The sequence below is a fragment of the Sander vitreus genome, chromosome 5 (genome assembly GCF_031162955.1).
Source record: "Sander vitreus isolate 19-12246 chromosome 5, sanVit1, whole genome shotgun sequence".
In the NCBI taxonomy this organism is placed as follows: domain Eukaryota; kingdom Metazoa; phylum Chordata; class Actinopteri; order Perciformes; family Percidae; genus Sander; species Sander vitreus.
In genome coordinates, this window is record NC_135859.1 from 33,865,824 (window position 1) to 33,892,977 (window position 27,154).

General features: G+C 42.1%; 1 protein-coding gene across 1 annotated transcript; it reads left to right on the forward strand.

Annotated features, from left to right (window-relative positions):
* Positions 1-335: 335 nt before the first annotated feature.
* On the forward strand, positions 336-26,039 carry gfpt1 (glutamine--fructose-6-phosphate transaminase 1). Its single transcript, XM_078251595.1, has 19 exons — positions 336-440; positions 4,479-4,586; positions 5,225-5,332; positions 7,333-7,458; positions 7,608-7,666; positions 8,092-8,226; positions 8,911-8,972; positions 9,668-9,747; positions 9,859-9,967; positions 10,120-10,283; positions 11,290-11,385; positions 12,817-12,914; positions 13,373-13,493; positions 13,917-14,074; positions 17,182-17,296; positions 17,752-17,879; positions 19,592-19,759; positions 20,341-20,502; positions 24,831-26,039. The coding sequence occupies exons 1-19, from the start codon at positions 434-436 to the stop codon at positions 24,873-24,875; spliced, it is 2,049 nt and encodes a 682-aa protein (XP_078107721.1). The 5' UTR covers positions 336-433; the 3' UTR covers positions 24,876-26,039.
* The last annotated feature ends 1,115 nt before the right edge of the window (positions 26,040-27,154 follow it).

Genomic DNA, 27,154 nt, shown 5'->3' on the forward strand with positions numbered 1-27,154 from the left:
ACTGATTCCACACATACCAATTCTGAATACACATTTGCACATTCTTGTACACATTCACAAATGTCAGTACACAGTTAAGGATTATTTTACACATTTACACGCACACGGATTGAGATACAGTTGCAAAACCTTTCACACACCTATGCAAATAGTTTTGCTATAATAATGGCCCGATACCATGGATGTATTAAGAGAACCCCATACATCCTGGGTGCCTCACGGAAATGCATCCTGATGCCACGTCAGGAGTGCCTGCGTCTGCCGGCGTCGGTAGGTGCAACCTGACTGACAGACCGCTCGACCAATCAGAAGGCGCCATGATCGAAGGCGGTTGGCTCTGAGTCAGTGTGGAGACAGAAGGGGCGAAGCTTTAACTGACAGGAGTTCCACGGCAGCTACCAGAGTAGCTGTAACTGGCATCCAAACTGCAGTCATGTGTGGTGAGTACTGAATTAATCCTACATTTATATTATTAAGTGGGAAACGTGTCTTATACCTTATTTACCAGAACAGCAACAGCAACAGCAACGTTAGGTTAGGCTGAATGAGCTAACCTTAGTTGAAAAATAGCTTAGGGTGGCTAACCTGCGTTATCGAACATGAGCTAGTGCTGCTGATGCTGTTAGCTAGCAAAATATAAAGCACTGTTTCATTTTGTTCTACGTGCTAGCTATCTCTGTGTTTTAAGTTGTCAGTGTCTGACGGCAAGCTGATATCTGGAACTAACGATTACATGTTTCATCCTGCTAACGCAGCTTTACTTAACGTGGTTTGCGACGACGTTAACGTTAAGTTAACGTTACGTCCATCGCGTAATTTTTCACTAAACCTCTGTCACAGTGGTTTGTTATCAAGCGTTAAATGTTTGGACTAGCTAAGAGTTAACATTGCCATTGTTATGTTTTAATTGGAGTCTTCCACATACTATTTGTGCTAAAAAATGAAAGAGTGAAATAAGTTTCGACTGGTTGGATGCAACACAAGTGTGTCGATCTTACCGCACTAGCTAGCTAACTTATGAGAAAGTACCCAGAAATGTTAATTTCTTCATGATCCGTTTGGGGAATGTAGTTTTGGATGCTTTGCTGCTATCTGTCCGTGTCCCAGTCTACGTGATACGCAGGTATACGCCGTATACCCACTAAGAAAGCTCCAGAATTTCCATATACCCACTTAAAAATGTGCAATGATACAACAACGGTATACGTACAGTTTAGTGTCCCTTATTCCTCATACAATGTCCTTAATTCCGAACCTGCTAAACCACATGTTTAACAGGTGTTTTATAGCTCTAACCACCATCATTTGGGACACTCAGTTTTTGGAAAATAATTTGGGACACTAAACTGCACGTATACCCCGTAACAACATAGTTTTGTGACAGAACTTTCACTTCATCTAGCTATTTATTTTTCACAAATACGGGTCGAGTAATGTTACTGCAAACTGAACAAACGCTTTTGAACATGCAGAGAGACTATTGTAGTATACCCGGCCACTACTACAATAAACTAGCAAGATTACACCACTGTCCCCCACAGTGTCTGTCTCCTTCTTTCACCCCTGATAACCGATGCCTCGCTGTCTCCCATCACTGTCACTACAATCTCTGAGTAAACCAGACCTATTAGACCAGATAGACTAGTTGTCATTCTTAGTATATCAAAACAAAAAATGCTATCCTTGTAAATTTTTTTTCCCCCTGCATGCCCTGCACCATGGGGATTTTCCCCTCACTGCCTCCCTCCATCACCCGCTGCTTTTGAACATGCAGAGAGACTATTGTAGTATACCCGGCCACTACTACAATAAACTAGCAAGATTACACCACTGTCCCCCACAGTGTCTGTCTCCTTCTTTCACCCCTGATAACCGATGCCTCTCTGTCTCCCCCACAGTGTCTGTCTCCTTCTTTCACCCCTGATAACCGATGCCTCTCTGTCTCCCCCCACAGTGTCTGTCTCCTTCTTTCACCCCTGATAACCGATGCCTCTCTGTCTCCCCCACAGTGTCTGTCTCCTTCTTTCACCCCTGATAACCGATGCCTCGCTGTCTCCCATCACTGTCACTACAATCTCTGAGTAAACCAGACCTATTAGACCAGATAGACTAGTTGTCATTCTTAGTATATCAAAACAAAAAATGCTATCCTTGTAATTTTTTTTTCCCCCTGCATGCCCTGCACCATGGGGATTTTCCCCTCACTGCCTCCCTCCATCACCCACTGCTCTGAATGAATGCTCTGTTGAACCGGCTATATTTGCACTTATCTGCACTTAGCTGTGTAACAGGGCTGTACTTCATGCCCCACCTTTGGCTAATTAATGTGACGCTGTCGGTGTGAGTTATTCGCCGGATAAGGATTACACTGGCTGTGTGGATGGCAAATATCTGCAGGATAGACTGCTGATTATTGCTGTTATGCTTAGGTCTTGATTCATGTGGACTTGTTATTGTACCATAATTAGGGCTGCAACGAACAATTATTTTCACTGTCGATTTATATCTGTCGATCATTTTCCCAGTTAATCGATTCGTTGTTTGGTCTATAAAATGGTGAAAAATGTCGGATCAGTGTTTCCCAAAGCCCAAGATGACGTCCTCAAATGTCTTGTTTTGTCCACAACTCAAAGATATTCAGTTTACTGTCAGAGGAGAGAAGAAACTAGAACATGTTCACATTTAACAACCTGGGATCAGAGAATTTTTTACTTTTTTCTTTTCATAAAAAAATGACTCAGACTATCCTAATAGGTTAATCTTTTCAGCTTTAACCGTAATAGTCTTTGAGTCAGATTTGTAATTGTACACCGACACATTTCAGTCAGACTGACAAGGTGACTCTGTCAACACCTTAAACATCCCACCTAGACAGGAGATGCCAGTTTGCTAAACACCTGTGGATATGCTCCTTTGTCTCTTAGACAACTGCCCAGACTGGTTTCTTGAGCATTTTGCACAATACTGTTTCTATTTTTAGCCTTGTACATAACAAAAGGCTGACATAACAAAGTATTTCTCGTCCCACTAACTTAACATTTTGACGAAGATTGACAGGCATTTCAATCAATCTTTGCGTTCAGCTGCACTCCTAAGCATACTTTAAAGCAGAGGTGCCCAAATTCTTTCAGATGAAGGGCCAAAATGTATCTGGATGGAAGGCCACGGGCTAAAAATAAATGTTGATCTCGAAGAGTACCGTAATTGTTCGTAGATAAAACTTACGTATGCAATTTAATAAGGAAGTTTACCTGCACCCGGATAAGCGGATAACGATGATGAGTTTACCAGCACTGTGCTTTACATTGCCGTAAAACCCAGATAAATTACTCTTGAGCTGCACAAAATGTACGTTTCGTCGTCATTACGTCTAGGATTTTACCGCACTTTCAAAATAAGAGGAGAATAAGCATGAGCATGTCAAATGCCATGGCGAGCCGAAACAAAGGGAGCACGGGCCCCAAATTGGGCGGACTTGCTTTTAAAGGCGTGGTAGAATGATTATATAGGGTATTTCACACTGTTCCTTAAGGTCTCCTAATAGGGTATGTAACATTGGTTGGGCTGAAAATGTCCCAGGTTTTATTCTATGGGTCCTTGTGCATCCCTGTTGAATGTCTCTATTTGGAACGACAGCTTTTCTTCCAAATATGGTATGCTCATGAATATTTAGATGAGCTGTGCGCTGATTGGTTGCACACACAGCCACAGAGCTGCCCTGCAGCACACACACACCGCTCCCCGGCACACGCACGCACACACAGACACACTGTCTGTTACCGAAAGTACAGACAGACATGCCCGGTTTCGACATTTTCATTACAACTAGTGTTGTTGTAACGTTACCCTTGGGACATAAAAAAAACTCCACTTCCAGACAAGGAATCACAACTCCGCTAAATGTCCCTGCGCTAGCTAGTTCAGTGTCTCAGCGTGGGGACATTTAGTGGAGAGCGAAGCCCACAGGCACGTCCCTCTGCGCCGCTGCGCTACACCCACAGGTCCCGCTCCATTGTCCAATATCTATCTCGTTCTAAACAGGTTTCTCTGGGCCAGTATTCCGTTGTACTGCCTGCAACACTGCATTTACGGCCGTGGTTCATTTTCAGTATCCTTAAAAAAAAACTTCCAAGCTTTCTTCTTTCTAAAGTACACGGCGCAGCTCGTGTGTGAGATCCTGACAGAGCTCCAGCTCATATAGCGGGGTCTGAAGGTGGAGAGGCCGGCCGGGAAGGCAGCAAACCCGGCAAGCAGCCGCCGGCATGTCACGGCAGATTGTGGAGCTTCTCAAGTCCGACATTCATACCAAATTTGCCGAACTGTCATAATTCAACTATGACATGGTAAACTCGGTTTTGCATTCTATCACCCCTTTTTAAAGGAAGAAGTAATGAACAAAAAACTATTTTAGAGGGCTGTAATTCTTTATGTAGAAACACAGCACTGAATCTTGACATTTTGTTCTTTCCTCTCCCCAGGAATCTTTGCCTATCTCAACTACCAAGTGCCAAGGACTCGCCGTGAGATCCTCGAGATCCTGCTCAAAGGTCTGCACCGTCTGGAGTACAGAGGCTACGACTCAGCTGGTGAGAGAGATGGAAAAGGCTCCTATCAACAACACACACTTTAGTCTTTTCTTCACTGTCCCCTTAACTGTCTGACAGTTATTCTGTTAATGGCTAATGTACAGGCTCCTAAATGGTGGAATGAGCTCCCCATTGACATCAGGGGTGGCAGTAGCTCAGTCAGTAGGGAGTTGGGCTAGGAACCAGAGGGTCACTGATTCAAGTCCCCATACGGACCAAAGTATAGTGGTGGACTTGGTAGCTGGAGAGGTGCCAGTTCACCACCTGGGCACTGCCAAGGTGCTCTTGAGCAAGGCACCGAACCCCCAACTGCTCGGGGCGCCTGCCTCAGCTCTAAACAAAAGACAAGTCTGATGCACACTGAATAACTGAACATCCATTATCATGTTGCTGGGTTAGACCTACTGCACCACTCATGGAGCTAATTCCCTGTATGTAAAGTCCATTTGCGTATCACTCTGTTTCCCCCATGTATTAGATGACTGTAGCAGCATGTTATGTTGGAATTCTGTTCTGATATTACAACAAAACAGGACGCTACTTGCGAAGTGGTAATAGCACTATAGTATTTTCTATACTTAAGGACTTGTGATCACTGTAACTCAACACTATTTCTTTCTTTGTTATCATTTTGTTAGGTGTGGGAATTGATGGTGGCAATGGCAAGGACTGGGAGTCAAATGCCAAGTCCATCCACCTGATCAAGCAAAGCGGGAAAGTGAAGGCTCTGGATGAGGAGATCAACAGTAAGCCATGAATGTGCCATGAATTAACCATTAACAAATGAAGCCTTATTGATTATCGTTCTTTAAACTTTGGTGCAGTTGCAGTGTTTCCCCCAGAAAAGTTGTTTAGCCCGACGGCAAGTGTCTTTATTTTCGACGAGGGCCCGGCTGGGGCCAGTCACAGACTGATGGCAGCATTAATGTAGAGCCCAGGGGTCTCATTTATAAAACTGCGTAGGATCCTTACTATAAGTGTACGTACGCCCAAAAGCCCAAAATGGCGTACGCCAAAAAAATGTCAGATTTATAAAACCGTGTGTACGCACACCTGTAAGCAATGTTTGCTTTATGAATCAGAGATTAGCGTGCGTACGTGGATCAGCCTCTTATCCCGCCCTGTACACGCCCATTTTAACCATAAAAGCACCTCGTGAATGCTGATCAGTGTATGAATGACACTGGCAGTTGTTACACCGTATCATGATGACTGGCAGAGAAAAAGCAAAAAGCTTCTCAGACATTCAGGAATTGCTGCAAATTGAATTATAATTTCGGCCTGTTCTTGCACAGTGTAGGGAAACCTGATCTATAACTACATGTATTAATAATACGTCCAAAACAGCAGGCATTACGGCACTCTGGGACAGCTTCGATATACCAGACATATATAATAAGATTTAACATAACTATATATTACATCCAAACAAGCCTTAGTGATAAAGTTGAAGATTATATATAATATTTATTTAAAAAAAAAAAAAAACACTTAGCTGTCTGACATTTCCCTCTGGAAACAGCCGGTATCCCCCAGAGTGGCGAGGACCTGTATTTGGACCGGGATGGCACGGTTCCGGCGCGTTTGCCCTCTCTACTGGACCCAATTCAGTACATAGATCCAAGAGCTCAGCTTTAGAAAATCTAAATCGGCATATTAGCCAGTCATCGTCATGGTCCCTGAAGTCTCTTTTTCTCATGATTCTTCTATTAGCTTAGTACTCCTGCAGGGCCAGCAGTGCCATCATGCAGCATTACGCACGGGGGTCACCGCAGTCTATATATTTATATTTGTTTATATTGGTATTTGATGCTATCCTGTATTCCATGGAGTCAGGCCATCTCCTCCTCCTGCGCTCCGTAGCGGACTCTGTGACGGTGAGACAGCGCTGATTTAAATATTAAGAACGAGTTTTGATTTAAGATTTGAGTTGGAGGTGTTTATGGAACAATTAAAACTCAGTACAATTGCAAATAACACTGCTGGATTTAATCTTCCTGATATGGTGTGAAGAAATGTGCGTGAGGCATCAATACTTAAACATATTAAGAGTAATCGTTATTCCCACATTTACTTTCTGCAGTCTGACTTCAGTTCACCACCTCACCATCTGTGTCGCCAATTCCTATTTTGGCTCCAAAATGTGCGTACGCATGGGTCAGAGTTTGCGTGGAGGACCTCACATAATCCAGTCTGGGCCTTTTCCGACGTTTTTGTTGCGTTTGCAATGTTTTTATTGCTTTTTTCGAGTTTATCGACAATTTTATTGAGGTTTTTGACTCTTTTTTCTTTTTTTTCCCCCCAAGGTTTTTGTTGCTTTTTTTTTTTTCTTCAAGTTTTTGTCTCTTTTTTCGAGTGTTTTTTAATAAACATTTTCGTTTACATGCAGACATGTCCCGGGACCCCCCTAGATAGTTGGAGATCTCAAACCCCCCCCCAAATGTTGAACCCAAAGTTACGCAGATTCCATAGAACTCTAAATCGGTGCTAAAAGCTAACTGGAGATTTGAAAATGAGACTACGTCTTAAGTTTCCAATCGAGCCGCCCCGACTGTAACTGTAGTTTAAAAAAAAAAAAAAAAGTCTTAAAAATACATTAAACAATAATTCCCAGTGGCTTAGGCCCAGTGGGGGGGGCAACTTGGTCCCGGTGGGCCACCAGGCTTGCAATGCACTGGGGGGGGAAACCCTGAGTTGGAATATTAAATATTGTCTGTGTTGGCGTGTCTTTGTTTCACCTTTTTAGAGCAGCAGGATATGGACCTGGATGTGGAGTTTGATGTTCACGTCGGCATTGCTCACACCCGCTGGGCCACCCACGGTGTCCCAAGCCCAGTTAACAGCCACCCACATCGATCTGACAAGACCAACGGTCAGTTGTGTTTCACGGAGGGAAAGCTAACTGACTCCACACAGCTAAACGTTTGACCTTGTATTTCACAACAGCTCAGTCACTCTATTCTGACCTGGTTGCAGCTATCTTGATATCGTAACGTTTCTGATAATCTTTCTGGTCTGCAGAGTTCATCGTCATCCACAATGGAATTATCACCAACTACAAAGACCTGAGGAAATTCTTGGTGAGCAAATATGTTTTCACAAACCATTCTAGACTAAGGCTGCAACTAACGATTATTTTCATTGTCGATTAATCTGACGATTAGTTTCTCAATGAATCCAGTAATTGTTTGGTCAATAGAAATGTCAGAAAGTGGTGAAAAATGTGGATCAGTGTTTCCCAAAGCCCAAGATGACGTCCTCAAATGTCTCGTTTTGTCCACAACTTAAAAATACAGAGGAGTGAATCAAATTTAAGAAGTTTTAAAAAAAAAAAAACTCAAACCGATTTATCGATTATCAAAATAGTTGCAGATTAATTTAATAGATGACAATTTATCGATTAGTCTTTGCAGCTCTATTCTCGTCATTTTTTCATCAGGACTAGAAAGGACTAACTCTCTCTCTCTCTCTCTCTCTCTCTCTCTCTCTCTCTCTCTCCCCACAGGAGAGCAAAGGCTACGAGTTTGAGTCAGAGACTGACACAGAGACCATCGCCAAGCTGGTGAAGTACATGTTTGACAACCGGGAGAGTGACGACATCAGTTTCGCTACGCTGGTGGAACGGGTCATCCAGCAGCTGGTAAGGGCATGCTTAAAGGACAAATCCGGCGCAAAATCGAACCTAGGGGTTAATAACACGTGTACCGAGTCGACCGTTCTCTGGGACTTTAGTCATGACCAATCAAACCCTAACCCTTGTAGTTAGTCACCCATATATTTTAATAAACCGATTTAATTCATGCAATTACATTTCACAAACGTAATTCCTATCGACCCATTGGGAAGCCACGGACCATGGGAGATTTCAAGTGACAGTTCTGCTCACGTTGCACGGCGTTCATCGTTCAACTGGTCATGACGCCTGCCTGTATACGTGAACGGTACTGTCTTTATAAACTATCTTTTTAATAAACTGTACACTTCAAAGTTCTCAGTGCTTCGGTTTACATGGAGGGACCCTCACTATGCTACCGTGGAAGTGTGGTGCTATTTTGAGCCTTGTTAGTGGTGTAGAAATAGAGATTTCTTTTTACTTTACCTGTGCCCCGACAACTAGCGTTATAAGCTAATTAGCGGTTTGCGCTAAAACTGGTCACATTCGATTAGCATGAAAACAAATCCCAGAGAACGGTCGACTCGGTACACGTGTTATTATCCCCTAGGTTCATTTTGCGCCGGATTTGTTCTTTAAGCACACTGCTGCTCCTGAAGTGATCAGCAGATAGAAGAGCCTGTCTGATGTGTTTGTTCTTCCACCTGCCAGGAGGGAGCTTTTGCCCTGGTGTTCAAGAGCGTCCACTACCCCGGAGAGGCTGTTGGCACAAGGTACGCTCCCGCCGATGCTGTCAAACTGATAGTTATTGCACTTACGTTTGAGTACAGGCAGGAAAACCAAGGCAAACAAAATCTTCAGCGACCATATCTTTCAAAATTCCATTTAGGGTTGCTTGTGGCTCGGGAAGAGTGGTCGCCCCACCACCACGAGGTTGGTGGTTCAATCCCCCAACAACCCTAACCCGGATAGCTCAGTTGGTAGAGCAGGCGCCCATATATAGGGGTTTACTCCTCGACGCAGCGGGCCCGGGTTCGACTCCGACCTGCGGCCCTTTGCGGCGTGTCATTCCCCCCCCCTCTCTCTCCCCTTTCGTGTCTTCATCTGTCCTGTCAAAAATATAGGTCGAAAATGCCCAAAATATAATCTTAAAAAAAAAAAAAAATGAATAAATCCCCCAACAACCCCAATGATATTTGCTGTCCACTGCTCCTAATAGTTAGGATGGGTTAAAATGCAGAAAATAGATTTTCACTACATTGTACTGTGTGTATGTGACGAGTAAGAATAAGTTTGTTTTTGTAACTGATTCAAATAAGGCTTTCCATGTTAAAAAAAAAGGAGAAGGAAGAAGTAAAAAAAAAATAAAAATAAAACTTTTCCTTTTTCTTACCCCCTTTTTCTATTTTGCATACTTTAGTAATTAAAGATTAAAGTATTGTTGGCTCATAAAAATGTTGCGTTGCAGGAGGGGGAGTCCCCTGCTGATGGGAGTGAGGAGTGATCACAAACTGTCCTCCGATCATATTCCTGTGCTCTACCGCTCCAGTAAGTTTCAATGTCTTTTTTTTTTTGTGTCTAATTTGTCCACGTGTGATTGTACAAGTGTCACTGAGGCCCAGTTCTTTCTTTCTTCCTGTCCCCCCCCACCCCCCTCAGCCACTAAAGACAAGAAGGGCTGCACTGCCCTACCCAGGATGGACCAGGACACCTGCTTGTTCCCCGTGGATCAGAAAGCCGTGGAGTACTACTTTGCCTCTGATGCAAGGTAAGCAGATACCCGTGTCTTTCAACTAACCCAACAAATCTCTGAGTGTCTTGGGTGATGTGTCTTTTATCGCGAAAGTTGATATTTTACGATTTTAAAAAAATAAATAAAAAAATTCTGTTTTTTTTGTCCGTCTCTTTCCGTCACAACAGTGCAGTGATCGAGCACACGAACCGGGTGATCTTCCTGGAGGACGACGATGTGGCTGCCGTGGTGGAAGGCCGGCTGTCCATCCACAGGATAAAGCGCACGGCCGGAGACTATCCAGCTCGCGCCATCCAGACACTGCAGATGGAGCTACAGCAGATCATGAAGGGTGAGTGGAAGGTCTGCCTTTTGATCTGTTCTCTCTTTTCTTCCCGCCATACATGTGCCCCTGCCCATATTTGCAAATAAATCATTGGTGAGCTGCTTTGTAATTTTGTCCTGAACCCTGTTATTATTGTGTAAATCTCTATTGGACACTGGCTGCTTATTTAGCTGAGCTGGCTGTTAACGTGCAGCCCTCAGGCCATCCTTGTTATCATGCAGCTTGTTGCAACCCCGCTGGAGCAGTTGAACCCCCAGGGAAGCCGGACGGAGTTGCAGGACTTTATTACCTTCCCTCTCTTAGCCTTAAGCGATGATTTTTTTTTATAGTTATGTGAGAAGATTGAAACCTCTCTCATGTCTGTAGGGTAAATATCAAACCAAATCAACTTTAACTCACAATAACAGTGTCCACACAATGAAAAATGTGAATTTCTGCATTGCCTTCTTCTCCACCGACTCTCCCTCAGTTATCCAGCAGAGGGCAGAGGTAAACCGATGTTGGCTGCTCTCGACATTCCTTTGTGGTCCTGTCATTACTCAGCCTCTCTCCTCCGTTTCAGTTCCTGGAGCCTTTCTGCTGAATAACCTAATTTGCATGACCCAAATAGCTGTCAGCAGCAGGCTTTAAAACGCTCGCGTATTTCACTGTCACAGTTTATTATTAATGGAAAAACACTATCTCCCTGATGTCTCATGTTTGTTTTCCTTGACTTTTAAGGGGATGGATTACCCCGTGGCTCTGAATACGTTAATAAAGCAACATAAGACAGTAACTCCCTACGTTCCCAGGACAGCCAGTAAAACATTGTAAAGATTTTCTTGCTCCTCCCGGAGCTTTTGGTTTACGTTTTCAGCTGCTTAATGTGTGTCAACAAGACCCTTCTCAGACGGTCACATGTGGGCTCACACTTTATAAAAAGTCCATCACTGTGCTTTTAAGAGGCATTGACCTCTTCTTTTTTAAACTAGTGTTGGAAATGTTCCCCTGATTTCTGATCCTCCCACCACAGGCAACTACAGCTCCTTCATGCAGAAGGAGATCTTTGAGCAGCCCGAGTCTGTGGTCAATACCATGAGGGGGAGAATCAACTTCACCGACAACACAGGTTAGGGCTGCTCCACTATGGAGAACATAACCTCTCAGCTCTCAATTATATTCAACATAACAACTGCTGCATTGTTGAACTGTCTCATATTTTTCATAAGAGTACTGCTGTGATTTAGTATGGCACTTCCATAGGGATTCACAAAGTTAGGGCTCCTCGATTATGGAAAAAATCATAATCACAATTATTTTCAGTTTTGAAATCACTATTATTTAACAAGATTACTCATCGACTTTTGGAAAGATGTTGCATTTATTGAACTTAAAAAAACAACAACAGTGAGACCGTTAAACAAATCAGCACTGAAAACGCCTTGAACTGTAAGTTTCCTACATTTTTCTACATTGTGTAATTTTTTGAGTTGATTCTTAGCAAAAAAACCTTTGTTCTTTCACAAATATGTGCTCATTCATGTGTAATTGCTTCCACCAACTAATCAAAGTATTCTCACAAGCGTAGAATCTGCCATTCAGAATCATTCAGAATACATAGGAGCGACTCGCTCCTATGTATTTTACCATGTTGCGCCTCCATCTTTTAAAATACATTAGCCAAAGAGGGACATGCCTCCACATTTCGCCCTCTTACACCTATTGGCGCCGTGACGAATGCCAGGGGGAGATTACTCGCCAGGGAAGCGAAAAAGAGAATTAAAATGACAACGCGACAGACAAAGCAACAAGACCAAAGTTAATATTGGAGTGGCTAGAACAGCTGCGTGTAAACAATGGAGATACTAAGAGCTAATTTCGGGTTCGGCCACCGTAGGAGGAAGGGCTAGAAAGTAATATTCAGTTGGTTGTCACATACAATTTCACCGCTAGATGGGAGAAATTCTTAAACAATGTAGATTTAAAGCAACACTAAAGACCTTTTCCCGCTTCGGTCCCCCTACAGGTTGGAAGTGGAATTGTCCATTACATCACATTATGCAAGTTTGCCAGATCGGGTAGCGGATCTGTAGTTTGAATGAACTGGACAATGTAATGTAATGGACAATTCCGCTTCCAACCTGTAGGGGGACTGCTTTAATGCTTTTCCTGTTTTTTTGAAGAGCTTTTCTTGCAAAATGTAATTTGCAAAAATAATCGTTTTTCTCGATTACATAGTTTTTGTGATCCTTAGGAGCGGAAATCGTATTCGCGATTAAAATTAGATTAATTGCACAGCCCTAACGCAGTTTAGTTTTCTCAGTGGGGCATTGATGTAGTAAAACACCCCTGAATGCACTATTTTCCACTCTGTCCCATTACTCATGTTGCTCAAACACATGCTCAAATGTCTTCTCTTCAGCCTTTCTAAAAAAGAAAGAAGGAAAGCACATATGGACACACATTATTTCAGTTGCCTGCATATCACCGCATGACATCATGTTTTTAAATGAGATGGAAAGTCTCAGGCAGAATGATGGATTAGCTGTTTGCTTCTCAGTGATACTGGGTGGACTGAAGGACCACATCAAAGAGATCCAGAGGTGTCGGCGGCTGATCCTTATTGCCTGCGGCACCAGCTACCATGCCGGGGTAGCGGTGAGTAGCCACTTTTTCTTCTTCGGCGTAAATGTCTGTTGCCATTCGCATTTGAATCCATCAGACTAGCAGGTGTGGATGCAACGATACACTCAACACTAGGGTTGGGCATCGAGAACCGATTTCCACTTGGAATCGTCTCAAAAATTACGATTCCAGTGGAGGCGTTTCTTTATTGGAATCGTGTGGAATTGTTTGGAGGATTGGGTTTCAAATCTGGTCATGGATTCCAAATTTAGCATGCGCAAGTTTTGGTTTCCGTAGCGGCCAGGCGCTTCTTGTGTTGCAGCCTTGGAGCTCAGTAAGCAGCGCTCTAGTGTGGCTTTATTTTACGTTGAAAAAGCCCGGTAAAACATCTCTACTAGCAGGAGGTCTGTCTGTATTGTGGACACCGGGGGAGGTTTGTGCGCAGGCACTTCACAGAATGATGCTGAGCAGTGCTCTGTTGCTTTCCCCAGACCCGCCAGGTCCTCGAAGAGCTAACCGAGCTGCCTGTCATGGTGGAGCTGGCCAGCGACTTCCTGGACAGGAACACTCCCGTCTTCCGAGACGACGTCTGCTTCTTCATCAGCCAGTCAGGTGCGGAGGCCGCTGCCATCTGGATTTGATCTAATGCACATTCCCCATTGTTCCTCTTCCCATCACTGGGAGCCACTGTGCTTCTTCCTGGTTTATCTTTTCCTTTGCTCATCTTGAGTCTCAGCAAATTGTCAAGTCAAACTTGTGCAGTTGAGTTTACTCAATCAATCAATCAATCAATCAGACTGCATTTATATAGCACTTTTCATATATGTAAATGAAGCACAAAGTGCTTCCTATAATATTCTTTTGTGTGATTTTTTTATTTATTTTTTTTGCTGCTTTTTCCCTGAAGCTGTTTTTAAAATCAGTCCTATGTGGTGCAAAAAGCCATTTCCCAACAAACTAATAAATCAGCATTATTTTATTGTCAGAAAACCGTTACATTGCATAAACTGTTTTCTATCCTTGCCGACTCTCCAGGGGAGACTGCTGACAGCCTCATGGCCCTGCGCTACTGCAAGGAGAGAGGCGCTCTGACTGTGGGCGTCACCAACACAGTGGGCAGCTCCATCTCCAGGGAGACCGACTGCGGAGTCCACATCAATGCCGGGCCTGAGATCGGAGTAGCCAGCACCAAGGTGAGCCTGTTTTTATGTATTCCGGCAAGCTGCAATATTTGGGAAATGTCTACAGTATTTACATCTACAACCTTTTTTCAGACAAAGGGTTCAGTCGCACAAAATGCAATAAAACGTGTTTTCCTGCCATAAAACAAATATGAATACGAAAAACTTTATTGTCCACAGATGTGAACATTTTTCTTCGGTTTCACCAAGAATACAAGAGAGACAGGACATTACAAACGGTATATAGCCAAGACGGGCAAAACAGACAATGCATTTCATTAAAAAGTGACGTTACATTTACAAAAGTATATAAATAGATAAATATAGCATACTAAAAATGCTTAAACTTAAAAACTGCAACCTGGAAGTCTGCCTCGCCCTACATTCCATTCTTGAGTACGGTTCCCAGTGTCAACCCTTATAAATTACTCCCTTGGCTGAAATTGTGAGCGTAACTCAATGATCCAGACTTTCTCTAGATCTTTATTGTCATTGCATATATTTACACAACAAAACTTTGTTTGCAGCATTAAAATACAAGATAAAATGTAAAGATATATGCACACCCACACACCTCACGTATGCCCATTACCACCTACACATTAATAATAATACCCATACTATAAATAAATAATATAATAAAGATTGCTAATCAGTTTTCATGCAACAGTATTGGTTCCAGCTTATCAAATGTTAATGTGATTGTTCCATTAGTCTTCTGGGTTTGAACTGTTGGTCAATAGACAATATTGTCAATAGACAATATTTACAATATTTTATTGACACATTTTAGAGCCTAGGTAACACAATTGTTAGTCGCAGCCCTAGTTTGAATTGACATACACCTGCCAACTGTCCAACTTGTTACTGAGGGATGTTTGCCAATACATTCAGACAGAACAGACCAGTTGGTGACATGCACATTACCAGTTCTTCTGAGTTAGGTGGTGTACCATGGATAGATGGCATCCGGGTTAAAAGAAACATACTTATACTATTTGGGGTGAACAGACCTTTTTATACAGTTTAAGGAAACTGTACACCAATTTGTTGCATCATCTCATAAATGAACTCACCGCCCACTGACACTGAATAAAACCCAGATGAAAACTCCATTATTAGTCTGTCCCCGCCTCCTGGAAGCTGACATTTTCCTCCACTCTGAATCCTCGGGGAGTTGAAGAAGCCTGAGATTCTCATCTCTATTCTCATGTAAAGCTAGGACACTTGGTTTTCTGCCCCTCCGCTCACCCCCTTCTCAAAACCAAAAGGATTTGCCAGCTTGGACAGAGCGGAGAAGTAGTGGAGCCCCGGCCCCAGCTAGTGAGGAGAGCGAGTGGAGCTGGTCCCCTCTCCTGTCCCGCCCTTGGGCTTGGCTCAGGGACTCTTGTGCTGCTCCAGAGCCTCAGAGACGCCATCATTTACTGCTCAGCTGGCTGGGCCACACACCCACACCCATTTCAACCAAATGCTGCAACCGAGCTCGTCAAATCACTGGAGAATACGTATCGCACCTAACTGCTTAGCGGCCCCAAGTTCATCTACTTGGCCTCTATTTTCTATTTCCTGCCAATGGGGTCTTTTTTGTGAACTGGAAAATGTGCTTCTTTCTTCTTCTTTTTTTCTTTCTTTTTTTTTCTCCAATTTCTATGATCCTATCCAAGATTTATTGATTAAGTGGAGCCAAAATACTTTGATGCTATCAAAAGGCAAATCCTTCTGGCAGGTCAACTGCAAATGGTGGAAGATGAATTTATGAATTACGTAGCTGTATCCATTAGGAGTTTTAAAGGGCTACAAAGTTTGTTTTCTACTCCATAACTGTGTCTGTTTGAGAGGAATCTGGTCATGTTTCAGCTGTATGTAAGGGTTAGGTCTTTGCAGGGTAACAGTTGGCATGTTATGCATAAAAAAACACTACGTTGGTGACGTGAACACAGAAAAACTCTACAGTTTACTATGTGGATTAAATATGTTGCCACATCTGACCCGCCAGCACAGACTATCAGAGTTCTGAAGAACTGTGGCTAGCGTGCTGTCAGCGGGAAATAAAACTGTGTAAAGGTTTTTACAGCTATTTTCTTGGCCCTAGATACGGGCATTTCTGAGTCTGTAGGGTCCCGTGAAATGACTTGGCTTCACTCGAGCACTGTTTAAGTCTCCCAAATGGGCATGGAAGGCCTCCAAACGTGCTCGGAGATGAAGGAACAGAGAGAGAGAGTGGGCAGTGATGACGGCACGCATGGAGTCTCCGTTGTGCTGATGTTGTGTGAGCGCTGACATTTCCAGAATGATCAGAGGGGTGTGTGCTCTCTGATGTGATGTTGTGTGTTCACCAAGTTTTCCAGGATGAGCAGCACTAGCTTGAGTGAGCTCAACTTCATGCATTTTAATGCTGCTTGGCGTGCACTAAAACCCACCTCTCCTTCCATTTCTCATCTGGTGCCGATTATTATCTGGAGACAGAGTCCACCATCAAAACGAGGAGAAGAAGACGCACAGACTCTAATAACTGTACTGAAAAGAGAGGCTCAAGTCAGGATATGGTCCTGCTCTTTGTGTTCAATAGTGAGGACAGCTGCAAAGATTAATTGATTAGTTGTCGACTGTTAAATAAATTGCCAACTATTTTGATAATCGATTAATCGGTTTAAGCCTTTTTTTTTTTTTTTAAATAATGAAAAAGAGTACAAATTCTCTGATTCCAGCTTCTTAAATGTGAATATTTTTGTACTTTCTTCACTCCTCTGTGACAGTAAACTGAATATCTTTGATTAGTGGACAAAAGAAGACATTTGAGGACGTCATCTTGGTCTTTGGGCTGCGCTTTTTCATTTATCGTTTTATAAACGAAACAACTAATTGATTAATCAACAGATTAATTGACAACCAAAATAATCTCCCTAATATTGAGCTGCCATACAGGAAAAGTACTATACCTTTTAGTAATCAGTTCACAACAACCAATGTTTTCCAGTAGTAGTTTTCTACGTTCATGCACGGGGCATCGGACAGCTGTTTTCGTTATAAATCTGTAGATGAGAAAAACAGTGAAATATGAATATTGTTTCAGCACTTGCTAACATTACGCTTTGTTTTTCTGACTTTGTGCTCTGCAGGCCTACACCAGCCAGTTTGTGGCCCTGATCATGTTTGCACTCTTGATGTGCGATGACAGGATTTCCATGCAGCCCAGACGCCGAGAGATAATCCAGGGACTGAGAGTACTTCCAGGTAAATCAAGCCACGAGTATTCAGGTTCAGCCAGGGAAATAGTGATCATCATGTGAGATTTACAATGTATAGAGATGGAAAACGGAGCTCTCAGAGCAAAGATCAAGTACACCAAAAGCCTGTTTAATTTGTGTTGTATGGTCGAACAATCCTCTTGGAAGAGGAAGCCAAGTGATGAGAGCTGTAGGCTCTCACATGCTCCTCTAGATCTAAAGCATATGGCGGCGTGTCCCTAATCGTATACTAACGAGGAATGTCTGGCCGCTCTGCCGCTGTCTGCCCAACATTTTGAGTCTGAGACTATATTCCAGCATGTGACAGCAGCAGCATGTTGACACAGTGTTTTATTCAAGATTATGCATGGTAGTTTTTTTTTTTTTTCTTTTCTTTTTGCTTCCTATTTGCTTTTCAAAAAATCCTCAATCACATCTGTTTTCCTGTTATGTCTGTGTTAGATCTGATCAAGGAGGTCCTCAGTTTGGATGATGAGATCCAGAAGTTGGCAGAAGAGCTGTACCAGCAGAAGAGTGTACTGATCATGGGCAGAGGCTACCATTATGCTACCTGCCTGGAAGGAGCACTGGTGAGCAAGTACAGCCTGCTTTGTCTGATTTTTTTTTTTTTTTTTTTTTTTTTTTTTTCCTTCCAATGTATTAGAAAATACTTTGTCTATTTTTTTGTCATGTCTCTCTGGAGAGCTTTAGAAAAGTAGTACCAGCTTGCAAGAAAGTTCAGTTCAAGTTTAAGTTAAAAGAACTTTATTTATCCCAAAGGGCAATTTGGTTTCAGCAGTCTACAGACCAAAAACATGGAAAATGTACACACAAACAAACACATAAACAGGAGTATGTCAGAGACAACACAATGAGAATACGGGTTCAGTTCAAGTTAAGAACAGTGATACAATAAATACATAAATAAATAAGGTTCCCTGAAAATCCAGACCCAAATCCGAAAGATTACGGGTCTGGCATTGAGTAATGAAAACGGCCCAACTCGAGGGGCGGCACCAAGCATGCATTTGAAAATCTCACTGCACGCAATTGGATAACACTACGACCAATCACAACAACACACTGGGTGACGTATCCAGAGCCCCATACGCTTAGCTACCAGCGGAGCTAACTGGTAGATTAAACTGTCGTCATCTGTTTAGCTCGCCTCCGGCCCGCCTATATCAGATACACCGATGTGATTGGTGCAGCTCGGCTACAAGGGCATAGTTAATGAGCATCATTACTGAATGCCAGAGTGACTCGCTGAGCAAATTACAATTGTGCTCTCGGGAGAACTCTGGATTTCCAGGGTAGACAATAATAATAATAATAGTAAGAATAATAATAATACAATAAAAACCTCAGAATAGTAAAATAAGATGATCATTCCAAGAGACTATTGTAAAGGTTTGAAAATCTGACAGCAGGCTGAATGGACTTTGAGTAGTGGTTTGTTTTCCTGAGTGGCGCAGTAAAGCCCTGGCCTGAGGGCATTCATGTGAAGTGTGTAGACAGGACGAGGACGTGTTGATCAATCATTTGTTTGGCTTTTTGGACCACACGCTTTTGCCAAAGGAAACACAAAAAGTCTCTCTGTTAAACTCTGATAATTTTGGAGCAGACGTTCACAATACATTTTTAGAAATATTTGACCTTTTCTTCACTCTGAGAAACCAAAAAAGTTGGGTAAGTTGTAGTGAGTTATGATATAAATAATACATTTCACTCCTCCGTTTTTTAATAATAAAATGCAGAGCAAAACGGCTTAAAGTCTTAGAAAAGAAGTGTTAGATGGGCTGAGGTTTTTTATGTTTTGAAATGTAAACCATAATGACTACATCAGCTTAGACTTTCCTAGTCTATATCCACGACGTTCCACTTCGCCTGATGTCCGCCACCTTCCACTTTCTTTGCGTTGGCGTTCTAACCTCCGGCTAACGACGACTGTGGTTAGCTGCTCCTCAAATCCAGACAGCTAGCTAGACTATCTGTCCAATCTGAAGTTTCTGTTGCACGACTAAAACAGCTTTTGAACGTACACGTGTTCCACCAAAACAAGTTCCTTCCTGATACTATTTTTGCAGCGGCACCGCAACTCCGTCCGCCGCTTAGCACCGCCCAAGACGATTTGTGATTGGTTTAAAGAAATGCCAATAAACCAGAGCACTTTTTTTCCCATCCCGGAAAGCTGTGTGGACTAGCCAGACCCTCCTTCGCAGTGCTGTGGAGGAAGGTCTGGCAAAGTGAGACTAAGACTTTCCTAACTTGTTGGTAATTTTTTTTTTTTAATCCTGTGTAGAAAATTAAGGAAATCACGTACATGCATTCAGAGGGCATCCTGGCTGGAGAGCTGAAACACGGCCCCCTGGCCCTGGTGGATAAACTCATGCCGGTCATCATGATCATCATGAGAGACCACACCTACACCAAATGTCAGAACGCACTGCAGCAAATTGTTGCCCGCCAGGTAAGAACCATACACACCCCCAACAAAACAAATATCAAATGTAATGAATGTTAACCAGATGTTGATATATTTAGGGGGGAAATGATCTAGTCTTAAATATCCTGTTGATTGACCCTGCAGATTGTTTATTCACTCACTAAAATGCTCAGGGAACACACTCCATTACACGTCCAAAACTAATATTTTGATGCCTTACAAATGTACAACATTACGTCGTGGAAACTGACTTAGTCATTACATTTGAATTCTGATTTTACAAGCAAGTTGTTGTTGTTTTTTTGTGCTGTTATTGTGATTCAGAACATCTGAAGAATCTACAACTCTCTATTTAAATTTTTATCTCCCTGAACCCTTGATGAGCGCAGCACATTTTGCATGTTAGTGTTAATTTCCACATCCCTGTCCACGCCACACCTGTGATCCTTCACCTCAATAAATACAAGGGAGGGGTCGGTTCACCATGACATCATTGCTGTTGGTAATCTGCAGCAGATGCGGGTTTAAGAGTTGGGGGGAAATCAACTGAGAGGGGGGGGGGAAGGTATTACATTGACAGATGATTTGCTTTGTTTGATTCACAGGGCCGCCCAATCGTGATCTGTGACAAAGACGATTACGAGACCGCCAAGTGCTCCAGCCGCACCATCAAAGTGCCTCACTGTGTGGACTGCCTGCAGGGCGTCCTGAGCGTCATCCCGCTGCAGCTGCTGTCCTTCCATCTGGCTGTCCTCCGAGGTTTCGACGTGAGTACTGTCCCTTCAAGGTTGAGCAGAAACTGATAATCCTGACTGTTTTACTAGATGAGATTTATTACCTCATCTGTAACTTAAAGGTTAGTCTATATCCTTCGCGTTCCACTTCCGGGATTGCTACGGTGCTGCAGGAAATTCCGCCGGATGCATGTATTTTCTGTTTCCTTCCTCTTTCTTTGTGTTGGAATTTTATTTTTGGTTAACTGCTCCTCAGATCTCTGCAGGGTAAATCCAGACAGGTAGCTAGACTATCTGTCCAATCTGAGTTTTCTATCGAACGACCATTTTGCAGCGGCTCTGTGCAGAGTTTAGCACCGCCCATGACGATTCTGATTGGTTTAAAGAAATGCCAATAAACCAGAGCACGTTTTCCTCCCGTCCCCGAATGCTGTGTGGACTAGCCGGACCCTTCTTCAGCGCGCTTTGGAGGAGGGTCTGGCAAAGCGAGACTACTTAAAAGGGTAACTACCGTTTTTTTTCCAACCTGGACCCTATTTTCTTATGTTTTTGTGTCTAAGTGACTGATGGGAACAACAATCTTTGACATCGGTCCAGTATTAAGCGAGATCGCTGCAGTCGGCAGCAGCGAAACAAGCTACAATGTAAGTTAATAGGGCAATTGTCCAGCTTGTATTTACCTTCACAAAAGTGCTCGTTTTTTTTAAACATAAAAACATCCGTGAAATTGTGTTTTGGCTCGTCTTTCCACTTTTCTAACCATCACAACTCTAGTTTTGGTTGAAATAAACTCATAGTTTACCAATTTATGTGTGAAAATATGTTGGCTCTATACACGCTAAAAGTATTGCTTTTTTAAATGGAGTCTGGTGGGTTTAGCACTAGCGACTTCAGAGCTGTTTCTGGTTAAACAGAAAGGTCTCAGAGAGGTTTTCAAGGTCTATCTGCAGCGATCTCACTTAATACTGGACCAATGTCAAAGATTGTTGTTCCCATCAGTCACTTAGACACAAAAACATAGGAAAATAGGGTCCAGGTTGAAAAAAACAGTAGTTACCCTTTAAGACACATAAATTGCAGTAAAATATCCGTTTCTGAACTCCCACATCTCCACCATTTGCATTTGCAGTCGCCATTCTAACTCAAAACTAAAAGTGCCAGCAATATGTCAGTATACAAGTTGGGAACATTGACTGTTTACATGCACATAATATTACAGTTTCTGCCCTTATTCCCGAAAAAGACGTTATTCTGACTAAGTTGTTTACATGGCTGATGAAAGTGAATATTCCACTAATATGCATCTGTGCAAAATAAGATTTTTTTTTCAAAGTTTAACACCAGTAGTGGACTTGTTCGACCATGCCATCACAGCCTCCCTCTTTCATTCATTTAACCACCACCTTGAAAATGTTGCAGTTACGATGTTTGTGCATATCCAAAAACCTGTTACCCAAGTCTTTAATAATGTTTAAAAGTAGCTATGTTTCTCCTTCCGACCACAAACTTGGGCTTTTGAGGCAGCCTGCTAAATTTGGAAAAAGGCCTCGTTCAGAATATCAGAATAGCTGTTCACATGACCTGTATCAAACTCAGAATATTGTCATATTTCAGAAAAATAGTGGAATCTTAGTTTGCATGTAAACATATTCAATGATTTTTGACATTTAGAGATAAAATGTCTGAAAGATGCTTGACCTCATTATGAGGGAGATGCGTTTTACAGTCCGTGTAATTGTAAGCTCAGTGTCCCTGATTATCTGGCTGTGTACCCCTTGACTGCTCTAATGTAAAACCGTATTTTGGATCTAAGCATGTAAACATCCTGACTCAATTTATCTGCCACATTGAAAACATTACAATTACGTGTAAACACCTGAATGTGTGCACACATTTAGACTTTTTTTATATATATATATATACATACATACATACATCATACGTTTTGAAAAAACCTGGAAAAGTTATGGAATTTGAAAAATGCAAATTCCAGGCCTGGAAAGGTTTTGGAAACAAAAAAAGACCCAGAAAGTTTTGGAAAAGTCATGGAATTTTTTTTTTTTTTTAACACAGCATAATAATATGTGATTCAATACAGTGGGGCAAAAAAGTATTTAGTCAGCCACCAATTGTGCAAGTTCTCCCACTTAAAAAGATGAGAGAGGCCTGTAATTTTCATCATAGGTACACTTCAACTATGAGAGACAAAATGAGAAAAAAGAAATCCAGAAAATCACATTGTAGGATTTTTAATGAATTTATTTGCAAATTCCTCGGGAAAATAAGTATTTGGTCACCTACAAACAAGCAAGATTTCTGGCTCTCACAGACCTGTAACTTCTTCTTTAAGAGGCTCCTCTGTCCTCCACTCGTTACCTGTATTAATGGCATCTGTTTGAACTTGTTATCAGTATAAAAGACACCTGTCCACAACCTCAAACAGTCACACTCCAAACGCCACTATGGCCAAGATCAAAGAGCTGTCAAAGGACACCAGAAACAAAATTGTAGACCTGCACCAGGCTGGGAAGACTGAATCTGCAATAGGTAAGCAGCTTGGTGTGAAGAAATCAACTGTGGGAGCAATTATAAGAAAATGGAAGATATACAAGATCACTAATAATCTCCCTCGATCCGGGGCTACACGCAAGATCTCACCTCGTGGGGTCAAAATGATCACAAGAACGGTGAGCAAAAATCCCAGAACCACACGGGGGGACCTAGTGAATGACCTGCAGAGAGCTGGGACCAAAGTAATAAAGGCTACCATCAGTAACACACTACGCCGCCAGGGACTCAAATCCTGCAGTGCCAGACGTGTCCCCCTGCTTAAGCCAGTACATGTCCAGGCCCGTCTAGAGTTTGCTAGAGAACATTTGGATGATCCAGAAGAGGATTGGGAGAATGTCATATGGTCAGATGAAACCAAAATAGAACTTTTTGGTAAAAACTCAACTCGTTGTGTTTGGAGAGGAAAGAATGCTGAGTTGCATCCAAAGAACACCATACCTACTGTGAAGCATGGGGGTGGAAACATCATGCTTTGGGGCTGTTTTTCTGCAAAGGGACCAGGACGACTGATCCGTGTAAAGGAAAGAATGAATGGGGCCATGTATTGTGAGATTTTGAGTGAAAACCTCCTTCCATCAGCAAGGGCATTGAAGATGAAACGTGGCTGGTTCTTTCAGCATGACAATGATCCCAAACACACCGCCCGGGCAACGAAGGAGTGGCTTCGTAAGAAGCATTTCAAGGTCCTGGAGTGGCCCAGTCAGTCTCCAGATCTCAACCCCATAGAAGGAGGGAGTTGAAAGTCCGTGTTGCCCAGCGACAGCCCCAAAACATCACTGCTCTAGAGGAGATCTGCATGGAGGAATGGGCCAAAATACCAGCAACAGTGTGTGAAAACCTTGTGAAGACTTACAGAAAACATTTGACCTCTGTCATTGCCAACAAAGGGTATATAACAAAGTATTGAGATGAACTTTTGTTATTGACCAAATACTTATTTTCCACCATAATTTGCAAATTAAATCATTAAAAATCCTACAATGTGATTTTCTGGATTTTTTTTTTCTCATTTTGTCTCTCATAGTTGAAGTGTACCTATGATGAAAATTACAGGCCTCTCTCATCTTTTTAAGTGGGAGAACTTGCACAATCGGTGGCTGACTAAATACTTTTTTGCCCCACTGTAAATGTATTTTCACGTCGTCCTAACCTCAACGTTCTCTTCATTGTCATTCATTTTATTGTTAAACCTCTGAGGGTAAACTTTTTAACACAAATTTGTATTCTTATTGTATAATGTCGACTGAAATTTTCAGCAATACATAGTCATGGAAATTTGCCAAAAAGTCATGAAAAAGTATTGGTTAAAATGCATATGAACCATGGATGGATGGATGGAGAGAGTCTGGAATAGAGGATTTTATATCAATAAATAAATTCAATAAATTTAAATACTTTTAACTGTAGCAAAAACCTTGTCGGCAAAAAAAAAAAACTATCACTATTATTAGTGTTATGTGTATTATTATGTACCTTTTTGTGTACTTCACTGGCTTTGCTGTATTGCAGGATGTGAAAGGTCTAAGTAAACAGTTTAACTGAAGTACAGCATGTAATATAGCCAGTGTTGATGCTGCTTTTAGAGCACTTCCCTACAGACACGTGTCCTGGCATTGACCTAAAAACAAGAGCTAACTTGGCCGAGGATTTGGAAATAAGAGCAGTGCTGTCATATCACGGGCATTAAAGTGTCTCTTTGTAAATCATACTTGATAGTTTGACAGTTGCATTTAGTCAACAGCAGAAGCTTGTTTGTCATGTAGTAAATTACCTCCTCTATTCAAATACAGGTGGACTGTCCAAGAAACCTGGCCAAGTCTGTGACCGTAGAGTGAACCGCACCATTCATCACATAACAACAAAAGCCTGGCGGACGCACATTCAAACGCGCACAGACGGCAAGGGAGCGTCTGTATGCCGAAACCAAGAGAAAACAACGTCCCGTTTTGTGTCTTGTGTCAGGGCTTTTTTTTTTAATCTGCAATCTTTACTCAACAGGTGTGTACCTCACTGTTGCATATTATCTGTATCTCACGGTCTATTTTCCCAGAAACCTTTTGGCAGCATTGTCGTATGATTGTTAAAGAAGCGGTTTTGTCCGTGGTGGCGAGGTCCGGCCTGGCACTGACACATCTTCATTTACGCTCTGGGTTTGTGAAGCTGTAGCAACTGACAGTGACCATTTGGGTTTATTCACAATTCTCAAAACTTGTGAGAAATGTCTATTTGTGCTGATTAGTCTCGCTGGGAGCATCCTGGAGTTGCTGTTTAAGCCGTTGACTGACAGAAGTTGGGTTTTAAAGACCTTACTGGCTCTTTTTAGTGCAATGATTTGTAGTTTTAGTTTGGATCTTTTTTTTTCTTTGGCAGCTAATCGTCTGAAGCGTCTTTTACTTTACAGTTGAAAGTAATCGACAATCTTAAATCATTCCAAGCCACAGGTCATCGCTTCTTCGTTAATTACAGCGCAGTTCGCCAGTTTTTACTCGGTTTCTCTCTTGGACTTTCTTCTGAGGACACAGTTTACTGCAGGAGCAACCATCACAAGTTGGATCACAGAAACGCTCGCAAATACACTGCTGTGTGAAAGTCTTCTTTTGTTCGTTACAAAAGCTTGTTCTTGTGAATAAACCTAGTGTGTAGTATTTCAAATTCTGGTCTTGATGGGCTCAGTTAACACGAATAAGACTTGCTTACTGAGCCACCAAACACTGTTTTATCATTCTCTGTACATTATACTCTCACTTTAAAGCTATTATTTAGTGTTTCTTCTGCTGATTCCAGGTCTCGTTCACATTTAAACTATTAACTGAAGTAATTCTAATGAGATGAAGTCATTAACCTGAAATACAAGTTGCACCCAGTTGCCAGCCCACACCTTGCCTCCACGACTACTGCAATATTGGGACCATTTGTAGCTTTCTTTCCTTTTTGTTATATTTAATTTTCTTTTCTTTTAAAAAAAAAAAAGGAATTGTATGTTATTGAAGTTAATCTTTGGTTTGAAATGTGAATGTTACTGTCATTTGAAATGTCCTGTCAAACCAAAAATCTCTACAACGGCTTGTGGTTACATTTGTAAACCAAAACGTATATATTTTATATGTTTATCCTACTGTATATTGTAGCCAAACGTGTACTAATGCTGGTAGATTTTGTGTTATGAAGATGCTTCGAGTCCTAAAGGAGGAATATACAGTTTCATGGCAATATGTCATACTGCAGATGTCTATTTAGATAGAAAGTCAGATGCCAACTGTGTGTGATCCCAAATGTCTGTTTCAAACACCAAGAAAGAGTGACGTACACATGCAGTTGTGTAGTGAAGAAATGGGAGCTGTGGAGTTTTTAAGTCTATCACATATTTTAGGTTACATATTTATCTTGCTTTTGCAATTAAGCCTTAAGTTGACTTTTGCATTTCTTTTTCCCCTTTTAACATTGAGCTTCTTCGGAGCCAGTGAACGGGTTTAAATTAAAAACTGGATGTTTGTTACAGGTACTTTTTGTAACCACATACATTTTGATTTCTTAACTGGAGGCAGTGATAAAGGACGCTGTACTGAATCCTAGCAACATCTGTTGGAAGCTCTTGGGTTACTGAGGAAGTGGGGCACTATTTATTAGTGGAACCGATTCAATAAAGTGTCAAAGTACTTCCCCTGTTAAGTGTCCGAGCTCATTCGAAGAAATGGTTCAGGGTGTGGATGCTTGTCATCAGCGGTGTAGTCTACGGGATACGCAGGTATATGCAGTATACCCACTAAGAAAGCTCCAGGATTTCCATATACCCACTTTAAAATGCCCAGTGACGTGCAACAACGTACTTTCCATTATATTTTTAATTGTCATGTTTTTTCTTCTTCACATAAATAAATAAAGGTATTTTCCCCCATAAATTGTTAAGTTTATCCAAATACAGGAAATGAAGTCAATGCTCAAAACTTCCCTGGGGGAGGACACCGTGACCCCACCACTATGAAATGGCCCCCCCGCCCCCAAATTCAGAATCTGGTCAATATACAGTACAGTATACCCACTACACCACTGCTTGTCATAGTCCCACATCCTGAAATATGATGCCAAATATTGTGCTTAATTATATTGGTTAGTT